General features: G+C 35.4%; 1 protein-coding gene across 1 annotated transcript in view; it reads left to right on the forward strand.

Moving 5' to 3' along the window:
- LOC113050562 (VWFA and cache domain-containing protein 1-like) overlaps window positions 1-12,735 on the forward strand; it is a 69,998-nt gene that overhangs the window by 24,576 nt on the left and 32,687 nt on the right. Inside the window, exons 2-3 of the mRNA XM_026213626.1 lie at window positions 2,666-2,728; window positions 11,058-11,206. Of these exons, the coding sequence (XP_026069411.1) occupies window positions 2,666-2,728; window positions 11,058-11,206 (212 nt within the window). The remainder of the gene's footprint in view (window positions 1-2,665; window positions 2,729-11,057; window positions 11,207-12,735) is intronic.

The following is a 12,735-nucleotide window of genomic DNA, read 5'->3' on the forward strand; positions in this document are numbered from 1 at the left end:
GTGTCAGGATTGCCATGGTAATGAGGTGTGCAAAGAGCAAATATCGTCATTGTGAGGAACTGTTGAGCTTGTAGGCTATTTTGTGTAGACGTAGAAAGGTTTAATCTTCCATAGCTCATTTAGCTGGGAATTGGGAGGCCAATGTTTTGTGAGCTTTTGTGCAATATGTAATGTAATTTTTGGCTTTAGATGTTTATCTAGTGTTCGTGCCTATGATTGAGCATCATGTTGGCAAAACATGTACATTTAGGTAAAAGGTACTAGATTAAACTTGTGAATTCTGTAAACACACTCTCTTTCTCTTGGCTCTGAGCTGTTTCTGGGGCCTGTACATTGAAGCTAGATTAGCTGGCTAGCCAGGTAAGTTTCAGGTTAGTTTGCACCAATCCTGGGTTTTAGGTACCACGTAAGTGGCTTGGCTTTTAGCGGCATTCATTGCCATAGTAACTTACACTCCACGGCTAATCTGCTCCGGGCAGGTTATGTTGTGGGTTAGAGATCTCAAACTAAAGCTGGACCAATCAGATGTGAGAGAAGTGACACATGTCTGACACAAAGTTTTTCTTGCTCCATATTAAAGGTCATTAATACTATAAAAAAAAGAAAAAGAAGATGAAGAAGAAGTCTGGCTTTAATGATAATTACTAATTACTGAGCCATTTTATGATTTATATAATTATTGTGATTCATATTATTATTATTATTATTTATCTTTTACACACAAGCAATTTTAGTTTAACAGTTATTGTAATTTGTTTATTTTAAATTAATATTAATGTATACAGATCATGTATAATATAAATAAACTGTAGTATCAAAAGATTGCACTATTTAAAAAAAACTGTTCGAGTCTCTATCACTATATATTTTCAAATGTATAAACTAATTTAACAAGTTTCACTTGTCACTGCACTGATAGAGCAAGATAATTTATTTTATTAGTTTTCATATGATGTTTAAATTTGTCATATTCTTCAATCTCTTAACCTTTAGCAAAACCTTTAACTTTTAGATTTGAATCTCGCTGGGTATCTCGCGATAAGTAAATAAAACTTGCTTTGTGTTGCATGGCTCGCGATTGGCTGTTTGCCAGTGATGTCACATGAATGCGCTCCACAGACTCAGGATCAAAGCATGAGTTGACAAAGAAAGTTGATGATCAGCATCATGTTACCAACAAAGACGGATTGGAGAGCTTTGTTTTTGTCAACTCAAAACTAATCCAGTAACTCTGAATTTGTTCAGCTACCATCATGGTACAGGCCCCAGGTCTTATCTTAGTAACAAAACGTTTTCAGTAGGTATTGGTTGCGTTGTTTCATCTGTAGCTCCTCTTTCCTCTGGTGTTCCTCAAGGCTCTATTTTCGCTCCCATCTTGTTTTCAATGTACATGCCTCCACTACGTTCAATTTTTAGGAAGCATAGTGTCCTTTCATTTTTATACTAGTGACACTCAAATCTATTTACCTTTAAAACACAATGATAAGAATGGTTTAGAAACATTGCTTGCATGCTTACCTGATGTAAGATCTTTGATTTCTAAATATTTTTTGCATTTAAATGAGGGAAAGATGGAAGCAATCGTCTTTGGACCCTCTGTGGGTAAAGGAAAACTAGATTTTAACTGTGGTCATTTAAACTCTTATATCAAACCAATGGTCTGTGAAAAATTTGGGAGTTCATATTAACTCAGTAGTTAAGTCAGGTTTTTTCCATTTTAAACTTCTGTCAAATGTTAGATATTTTCTATATTTTAAAGAACTTGAAAGAGTCATACATGCTTTTGTTTTATCAGGTTTCGTCTATTGTAACTCCTTGTATATTGGACTACCCCAATCCTCCATGTCATGGTTTCAAATGGTTCAAAATGCCGCAGCCTGATTTTTAACAGGGGTTTGTAAACTACAACACATTACTACAATTTTGATGTCTCATAACTGGTTGCTAATGTGTTATAGAGTTGAATAAAACAACTTGCTGTTTGTTTTTAAGTCCTTAAATGGTCTGGCACCTTCTTATTTGTCAGGTCTTGTAAATGTGCATAGGTCTTTGATATAGGTTTGCGATCCTCAGACAGTAATACTCTGTCATATCCAAGATCTACATTGAAGCTGAAAGTTGACTGTGCTTTTGCTGTGGCCAGTCCTAGATTATGGAACAACCTTCGCTATCTGTGAGATCTGCATCTTCTGTATATGATTTTAAATCTAAGTTACAGTCTCATCTTTTTATTCTTGCATTTAATTTATTATTCTTTTGTACAGCACAGTGGTCTACTCTTGTTATGTTTATTTGTGCTTTATATGTAAATAAATGAAATGAAGTTGACGTTCAGTTCAACTAAAAACATTTAAATGTGTTTATCTGAGTTGAAAACCTGGTGATGAATATTTTTAATTGAATGCATCACAATAAATAGAAATACTGTCAGTAATACTGAAAAAAGTGGAGGAATGTTTTACACTATTTAGAACACAACTGAGCTACCGTCACACTACTGAAAAATGACCAAAAAATTTAATTAATCAAAAGTCCCGGTCCATACGGATAAATTCTGCCAGATATTCTACCTGTCATTGCCATTTTCTTCTTGTGTTTCAGTCTACCAGCTCCTTACTCTTATTTGTCAGCTTTCAGCAACTGTTCTCTCTTCTTTTCCATACAGAGAATCTACAACTCCTTTGTGTACACGGAGAAGACTTCAAATGGTGAAACAGAGGTGCAGCAGGTGAGTTTCTCATCAACATCCCTTGATACTGAATGAGTGCTGTGCGTGTGTGTGTGTGTGTGTGTGGTCTAGAGGGGCAAAGAACACCCATTAAAATTCTCCAGTTGCTGTCTGCTGTCTTTGAAGCCGTCTTTGAGCTTTCTACTGCTGAAACACTAATTCCAACCTCTATTGACTGCACTGTGCCCCTCCCTAACAAGCTCTAGAGAAATGAGAAGATGGTTGCTCTTGCTTTAGCTCTTTCTAACGTTAATGCATTTGGCCCATGATCAAAACTCTCTGATTAGAAGCCATTTTAAAACTCTACGGCATTAGGAAAAGAGCTTGTTCAATTGCAAACATGCCTGTCTGTCAGTATGGATAACATTTAACAGAATGAGACCGGAAAAGTATGTATTTGTATAATGCCCATGGCATAAATGTCTATTTTAAAGTTATGCTGTCATATTTTCAAAGATTAAGACTGAAATTGTCATACTGTGTTAGAGTACACTATTTCAATGTGAAAAGGTTACTAAAAGGACATTTTTCAATTTGTTAACCAACAAAACTGTAATAATACTTTTAACTGATGTTTAAAATGTATGCCATTAAGATTTTTTTTTTCTTTTTTAACTATCAATGCAAATCATTGGGCATCACACCAAAGTATGATAATGGATAAGATATACAAAATTTGTACCTTTATGAGGTTTGGTTAGGGGTGTGAGATATCATGATTTTTGATCGAGGACAATTAAAATGTCTCCACACTCCCTTTTTTGAAGAAATATCATAATAATGTACTAGAGCGCACATTCTATTAGCTGTGGTTTATGTGCCTCCATCTCAATATACTGTAGAGTCACACTTATGAGACATAATGTATGTTTAACTAGATCTATGCTTGGCTTTTTTAAAATAAATGTTTAAATTTAATAAACAAATAAATAAAGACACTTAGCCAACGTAACTTTTAAACACACACACATATCACAAATAGTGGTTGACAGATATTGGTTTTTTGACTGCCGACTGAATGTTGGGAAGCAGAGGTGGCCAATAGCCGATATAATCTGAAAATCAGTCATCATAAATGTGTACAATTAAAAAAAAAAATACTCTAAAATAAAGACTTACACTTTTGATGAAAAAGTATTTTTTTACAAATAAATAAATATTTGATAAAAATATAATTAAAACGGAAGTAAACACTGTAACCAACAGGGCACACAGTATACTGGGAGGTTTGTGTGCATTGGGAATCATATCTTTCAAATAAATCCAGGGTAACACTCATTTTACATACAGCACACAGAGAAAATAACATGAATATTACAGGGGGCAAATGCATAAAGCACAACATAATTTGAAATCAAGAGTTTAAAGCATTAAATTCACACGGACCGACCGTCACGCAGAGAATGATCATGCTGGATAAAAAGACATACTTCTATCCGTATTAGACAGAACTGTTAACAACGACAGCGAACAAGAGGGATAATGTGAGCACTGTGTGCTCAGGTGCTGCCGCTCTCTGCGCTTTCAAAATAAAGTCAGGCAGGCCGTCAAAATAAAAGTCCTGTCCCAAACACATCGGCCAAGCTGAAAAACTTATTTTCGGCCTTGGTGATATATTGGTCGACCACGAATAACAAATTGTGATATGATCATTCCAGGTTTTGGCTTGAATTGATCAAGAACCACTTCACAAATGATTAATAGTTACATATTTCCCTGTTGAACTTTAACTGGACATTAATATTATTATTATTCCAATTTAATTTAATTGCATTTTTGTAATGGATTCATACATTTGTTTTTTTTTTGTTTTGTTTTTTTATGAGATCATAATGTTATTTTATTATTAAAAATACTACATCCCTTATGAAGCTATATTCTACAAGACAAAATAATAACATAATTTGCATATTATCCTGTTCAAAGGTAAACATGAACTTTTTCCTTAATATTATGTGTGTTGCCTTGAGCATCAATAACTTGTAGTTTTTGTCTACAGTTCATTTATTTGTTCAGAATTTTTATGAATTTAAATTTATTTTATTATTTTGTGAGGTACATTTATTAGCACAACTCTATACATAGTGTGTGCATATGTATCGTCATAGCTAAATTAAAAGTAATAATTAAGGAAACAGTAACCATGGAATTTCATTTCAGTACTTTTTCCCTCTGAAACTCCGGGAATGCATGTCTTTCCTCTGTCAGTTATGACAGTAAGCCTGTCATGTGCTAGTGTTTTATTCTTGCCATGGGCCTCTCCCTCATGTCTACTCCAGCTTCTGTTTTTGCTGTAAGGCATAAAAAGCTTTCAGTGTTAATACACTCTGTTCTGACCAGCCTCAAAACAAATCAGCATGAGTGGCAGCAACTTCGCTTGTACCCCATGAATGTATTTCTCAGTGACACACACACACACACGCCCTGAGCAAGAACGAACAGGTTGTTACTCTTCACTTGGGTTTCGGTGCCAAGAGAAGCCCTTTTGTGTGAATTTCTTTTTGTACGTCGTCTCTCTCTCTCTCTCTCTCTCTCTCTCTCTCTTTCGTTCCCTCTCACCTGCTGCTATTTACCGGCTGCTGGTGAGAGATTAAGCCGATCGCTGGCAGGTTTTACTAGTGATACCTCAACAGCTAAATGCCAAACAGGGTTTTTGGTGGTAGACGCTAATAAACCGTTCTGCCTGCTGAGGCAGTTGAGACCTGAACGTGTTTGATTATAAAGTGTCTCAGGCTTTGTCATGCTATAATGCTGTTTTGTTGTTCCTCATTAATTGGCACTGGATGTACTCATATAAAAAGGGAAGGAAGACCAATTAAAATGATTGCTCATTGTACTATTTTGGATCTTGCAGCTGGTGTAGTTAACTAAGCTGGGCAGATTCAGACTTATTGAAGTGTTAACATTTAAGAGACACATGTGAAACTCCTTTTTCTGCTGATCAAATTTGGTCAAGGCTTTTCTACAGGTATAAAACTACTTTGTGTAGTTGGTGTGATGAGATCTTGTGGCACAAGATCTTGCGAGATCTGACTGGTCTCGTGAGAACGTGACTATCTCCTCATGCAGATTTTAGAAATATTTGTATTACACTGGCCCTTTCACCAGTGGCTATGTAAGATAATATATTCACAAGTGTGAAAATTTATCTTTATCCGGTCATAAAAACATAATTCAGGTTTAACGCGGAATGTCACAAAATTTGCACACATTTAATAGGGCCTTAAACGTAATTTTTGTTAAACTTTTAATAAATTAATGTGAAAATGTACTATAAGTTTCATGATTTTAATTAATTAGACATGCTTTTTAATTGATAAAATGTAACTATTAAAAAGGAGTTACAATATAAACAATATAATGGATTTCATAGGGCCTTAAAACTTTCCCTCAGCCTTGCCACATCCCCCAGTTTGGGAACCACTGCTTTGTTCTTTTAAATGAATACATTTATCATGTTATATCTAGATATGAAATTTCAAGATATTATACTATCGAAAAAAGCAACGATATAGATGATATAGATTTCCCCGCTCTGGCAGTCACAACAAACATCAGTATTACAAGTCCCCTTGAATGCACCGCTAAAGCCAGCGCGCGCACACTACCAAGGACATGGGAACTATATTGTGAGAGGGTGGGCGGCGTTTCCATGGTGACGCATCATTGCTTGTCATGTGACACACCGCAGCAGCAACAGCGCTGAATGAATGATGATCTGCTTTTATGTCATTTTTTCCTTTTTTATTCAGAATATTCACAAATGTGTTAGCTATGGCATGAAGATCTGATATTCCGATTGTCAAATACATGCAAGTGGAAGTATATTGTTGTTTAAACACCTTTATAATGATCGCGTTAGTTGAGCTGTATGCGCGATGGGCGCCGTCGTGTTAGTTTGTGCCGCAGACGCAGTGCAGATAATCGGATCTGTTGGATTTACAACCTCTATGTTCACAACACGTGAATTCATCCACTTCTCCGAACTTAAAAGTAAGTTGCTGGTGAACTGGGAATAGAATAGAGTAAACATTGAAGTTACTTACACAATGTGTATCTGATATGAATAAAACGTGTCGAATTATAATGGAAATGATTATTATTACCTCTTCCATAGACATCAGTGTGTATTTTACAAACTGTAAATGTATTGTTTTTTTAGTACTTATGTTTGAAACCTAAAATAAACAGTATGTGGTTGAAAACACTGAAAAGTTGTGATATATGACAGCTCTGAGCGCGCCTGTCTCTGGCTAAATTCATCATCACACCCCCTGGCGGGGTCTATGCACACTGTACAGAGACAGCGGATAAATTAGAAAGAAAGAAAATGAGTGCGGGAGATAATGCGGCCGGTGGCAGTGCAGAATCTGACTTGGTGCCAAAACATAAATCATCTTCCATAATTTGGAAGTATTTTGGATTCAGAAAAGATTATGTAAACCAGAGTGACATGTTGTGCAGGTCATGCTTAGCAAAAGAACATGTAGTCATATCGTATTGTATTGATATCGAGATATCTGGCATGAAAATCGAGATATTACATTTTTTCCATATCGTTCAGCCCTTATAATATATATATTATTGTTATTATTATTATTAAAGTAGAAATCAGTTTACTTAATAATGAACTTGACTGACTGCTTCACTTCCATCTTAAAGGGGGGGTGAAATGCTCGTTTTCACTCAATATCCTGTTAATCTTGAGTACATATAGAGTAGTACTGCATCCTTCATAACTCCAAAAAGTCTTTAGTTTTATTATAGTCATAAGAGAAAGATAGTCCCTACCGATTTTTCCCGGAAATGTGGGCGGAGCTAAAGAATCACGAGCGCGAGTAGGCTTTTGCGTTGAGAGCGTTTGGAAGCTGTGACCATGAGGGAAACAACATCATCCAAAACAAACCATGGCTAACAGTCAGATTCAGCGTATATTTATGATCCAGAATCAGATCCCGAGGCTGAAATTGAACGAGAGCAGCAGCAGCAACGACTCGCTCCGAGCGGGGCTCGAACCCAGGTCTCCGATGGGAGGCAGACGCACTAACAAGGAGGCAGAGATATTTGAAGCAGTTTTACTCACCGCCTGCGGTTCCAACACACGATTGTGACCCCTTTTCGTTGGGATTGCAGCATCCTTAAGAAATAAACGATACGCAAATCCGTCGTCAAACTGGGCTTTGTTGTAAAACAAGCATCTTCGAAATGCAGGGAACAAACACAAACACTTGCACAACTCCGTTGATGCTCTGTAAAAATAAACTCCATCCACTGGTCCCTTAATGCTGTTTTTTCTTTGGTAATCTGTGCAGGGTTGTCTTGCCCTGGCAACCAAAAACACACTCCTTTTGTGACATTTCGCGACGCTCTCGCTCTGATCAGTGATTGTCTGTGCTCAGCCTCTCAGTGCTCTGCTATACGGGAGCGCGCGCTCTTCCGGCAAACGTGCCCTAGGACCCATATAAGGAAATTCCGCTCCATCTAACGTCACACAGACAGAGCCAGACTCAAAAAAAAACTTTCAGAAACTTGTGACAAACCGGAAGGAGTGTTTTTGGAACAGTGTAAATTTTTAACAGTGTAAAAAAACTCAGTATGCATGAAATAGCATTTCACCCCCCCTTTAAAGGGATATTTGTTATTTATTTTTATTTATAAAATTTATAATTTTGTGCAGTGACTGTTTTTGTGCCTGTCAGTTGAGTTTGTGGTAAAACCTTTTGCTGTGTTTACAATGTTGTTTAAACGTGCATAAATTTGATTAAAATAGATGTTTAATTTCATAAAGTACGATTTAATTTCAAAATTTACCTTCTTGCATTTTTGTTTTTCAGTTTCCCTATATATTTAATTATTGAGGATTTATAAATTAATAATTATATATTTCTTTTTATTGTATTATCTTGTGGTATGTTGGTGTAGCCTAAATACAGTCTGAAATCTGTATAGCATTAAATTGACCTAATTTTAGTTTCTGTTTAATAGAGCTCTTCAGATTGTTGTCCTAATCAGGACAAGAATTAACATTCAAGCCTTGTGAATTTCAAATGAGTTTAAGAATAAAGAGTACGGAAAGAATAATGGTTGTTAATTTGAGTATAATGAAGACTTTGGATTTCTGTTCTGCAACACAAATAACCACGTCATACTTCAGACGTTAAAACCATTGTGTGTTCTCGAAACAATTTGTTGCTAACAATTTTATAATTTTTATTTAATTTATAATTTTTATAATGGTTGTTACGTTCATCAGGCATGTAAATTCATATGTCTCTAAGTGGTTTGCCCCAACTAAAAAATCTTCTAAAACCCATTAGAAATGCCAAAGAAAGTGAATTAACCTTCTTATCCATATTAGCCAACAAATGTCATATTTGATCAGCTTTTATTGCCATCAGTTTGCGAGAAAAAAAGAAATAAAGAAAAACAACATATTAATACATTGATTAACCCTTATTGTGTCAAGTCATGGTTGCTCATATTTCCTTTATATTGCTTTGTATTGTCTCTTGCTCCATTTATTGTTTTAGTTGACATTCTAGTTTTTCTTTTATTATTCATTTTAAAGGTTATGAAATAACACCTTTTAGGTCTGTAACGACAAATCCCATTATCCTGGGTTCCTCTATTTTTTTTTTTTTTACTTTCATCGGTTGCTCGTTTGGCAATGCTTTCTACACCTGCCAGTCTTTTGTATGCGCACAAGCGATAATGAAGGCCTGGTACTGCCATTTGTGCAAGTTGAAAAGGCACCCCAGTGGAAAACGGCACCAATTAGGATCATGCCCATGTCTTGTAGTGACACACAGACAAAGTAAGCCGGTCTAATCTTCACACAGTTCGTCATAAAATATATTTATATATTAGAAAATTTATTTGATATTAACTGTAGCCTGCAAGTAAAAATTTTTTTTTTCTCAAAAGGTTTCTCTATAGCCAGGATTGTGGATTGAGCTCAGTAGCGTGTAAACTTAAATTATCTTCCAGCTCTTTTTAAGACTTGAAAGTTTGATTAGATTGTACAGAATTAGATGTATTGATGTTCTGGATAATAGTGTTATTTACTGACTTGTCTGAAGTTGGAATGTTTCCCTTGGATCTTGAACTTGAAAGAATAACACTGAAGTTTAGCAGCAATTGTTGAAACAGGCAGCTGATTGGATGCTCACGGTCAATAGGTCATGGATCGTTTCTCCAATCCAGGACTTGGAGAAGATGTAGCAATTTTTAATTATTTATTTTTTTCCTTGAATTTTTAGTGCTATGTATTGTTGTTGTTAATGCAAGAATAATGTGTGCAGTTTTGGTTTACTAAAACATCTGGTGGCTCATGTGTGAGTATTTATGTCCTGTGTGAGGAGAAAATCTTAGCTGAGCTGCTGCTCTAGTTAATAACTTTCTCCAGGGAACTCAAGTATGCATTGGGAACCAGAATTCACAGAAACATGGTTAATCAGCCGTAACTCCTTTGCACAAGTGCAGTAAACCCAAAGTTAAAACAACATCCCAGTTTTCTGAAACCTCTTCTGGTTTTTGAAGTCAGTTTTCCCGTATATAACCAAACCATTTTCCTAATGCCTGTGGCACTGCAGCAGCTGACAGCGCATGTCTAATGGTGATCGATTACTAGTCTCCAAGGTTAGTTCAAGTTCTCTCTGATGTAGAGTGCAGGACTAGATTTACAGGGTGAATTAATCTCAGTTTATTTCACAGGAGTAATGGAAAGAGAGATCTCGAGCAAGGAATGTGTATATCAAAGTGATATTTGATTAATTTATTCTGTATTTATAAAAAAAAAAAAAAGGACAGTTTTGCATTCAAGTGGTAAATCAAACCAAAGGCACCAAAAATTCTCAGACATTTCAGTCTATGCTTTTAATTTGGACACACTGGAAAATCGGAAAACATTTTATATATATATATATATATATATATATATATATATATATATATATATATATATATATATATATATATATATATATATATATATATGTAATTATTATTTTTTTTGGCCAAAATCATTGGGTGGTAAAAATTAAATTATAATTTACTCCAAATCTGTTGAACATAAAAGAAGATATTTTGAAGAATGTTTGTAACCAAACACTATGGAAGTCAATGGCTGCTGTCAGCTGTTTGGTTACCAACATTCTTCAGAATACATTCTTTTGCGTTTCAAAGAATAAAGAGACTCACATAAGTTTGGAACAAGTGGAAGGTGAGCAAATGATGACAGATTTTAAATTTTTGGGTGAATAATCCTAACCTAACTTAAACTTAAAATAAATAGAAATATTAATACATCTCTTTTTTTTTTTTTTTTCAGCTAGCAAAAAAGATCCGTGAGAAGTTTAACCGGTACCTGGATGTGGTAAACAGGAACAAACAGGTGGTGGAAGCCTCTTACACGGCACATCTCACCTCCCCTCTCACAGCCATCCAGGACTGCTGCACCATCCCCCCTTCCATGATGGAGTGAGTACTCATTTATTACACCTTTAATTTAACTTCTTTTTTTCCACAGCACTTCCAAAAACAAGACATTTTAAAAAGCTCTTCTCAAACATGAGAGATTAACTCTTTCTTGGCGTTACAAATAAAGTAAAGACAAAATAATAACAAGTCGGCAGAGCGAATTTATCATCCACAGTGGTTCTTGCTCTGCCGCCTTATTACTGTCATGCACACCGCATTTTGATGTGATGCATGCAAAACACAGTACATAGTTTTGGCCGTTACAAAGTCTCCATCCACAAACAGATGTAGATCGTCTGCAGATAGAAGGTATTTCATTGCATTTTAACAAGTAATCTGAACGACCTATATATGTGCAATATTTTAAACGAGCCTTCACTAACTGAGTTCAATGCCACAGTTATGTTAGAATGCATCTCATTCTTGTTTTGTGGCGGTGTGTCAGTCTCGTAATGAGGCGCGCGGTCCGGATCGCTGTATGACTGATGCATCAGTTCAATTCAGCCTTAATCCAAATATATGAACTTACCTGTTTTAAATACTTAATATTTAATGTGTTCATTTATGTCCAATATTAGTGTTAACTGTTGGACTTTAAATGAAATCTACTATTGATTTTCACTGTTGACTGACTTTACAGAATATTTAGACTGATAACTTCTGTTCACAGGAGCGGCAGATTTGTCACAGGATGTGCGAAATGACAGTTGCGTCTGACTATATATGAACTAGCTGTTTTAAATACAGTATTTTTTTATTCAACGTTGGTTTATCAGTTTGTTTGAAAGTATTTTTTCGATTATTGATGATTCCATAGGCTCTCTTTCGTGCACCTGCACGGTTAAAAGACCACTCCACACATGCACGATAATATCATGTATCGTCGATCTCAAGGGCTAACGATATAACGATTTGAAAAATGACCATATCGCCCAACACTAATGCATAGTAAATACCATAGTAGGCCTAAAATAAAAATACCATTTGTTTTCATAAAAAAAAAAAAAAAATTATGACATCATGATGAACAAAATAATACATATACATTTTTACAACTGGTAGAAGTGAATAGTACTTATGACAAGCAGGTTTACAACGGTCTACACTTAAATGAACGATCCATATCTGTGATCCATGGAAAAATACTTTTTATTTTGCATAAGGGTAGTCTACCCTTATGGTGGCAACCACATTCAGATCATGTGACCTGCTGTGTCCTGTAAAAATAGCTTTAAGGCACTTTGGTTCACTCCGTGGTCATCTTCATATTTTCTATGCAGATAATAGGCATACTAATACAGCTTCTGTGTGCTTGCAAAACATCCATAAATTGTTGAAAAATTAGTTTTAGTAATATATTTAAAGACAATCTGTGAAACATTGGTTTCATAAGGTTAAATGACACTACAAGATTGAATGTAAAGGCAGTATAAATGTCAATGTCACTGTCATACTAGCCAGTGAAACACACATAACATTACAGTTAAGATGACATCACACTTTTCCATGGAAAAAGTATAAGGCAACCA

Source organism: Carassius auratus, chromosome 31, assembly GCF_003368295.1.
Source record: "Carassius auratus strain Wakin chromosome 31, ASM336829v1, whole genome shotgun sequence".
In the NCBI taxonomy this organism is placed as follows: domain Eukaryota; kingdom Metazoa; phylum Chordata; class Actinopteri; order Cypriniformes; family Cyprinidae; genus Carassius; species Carassius auratus.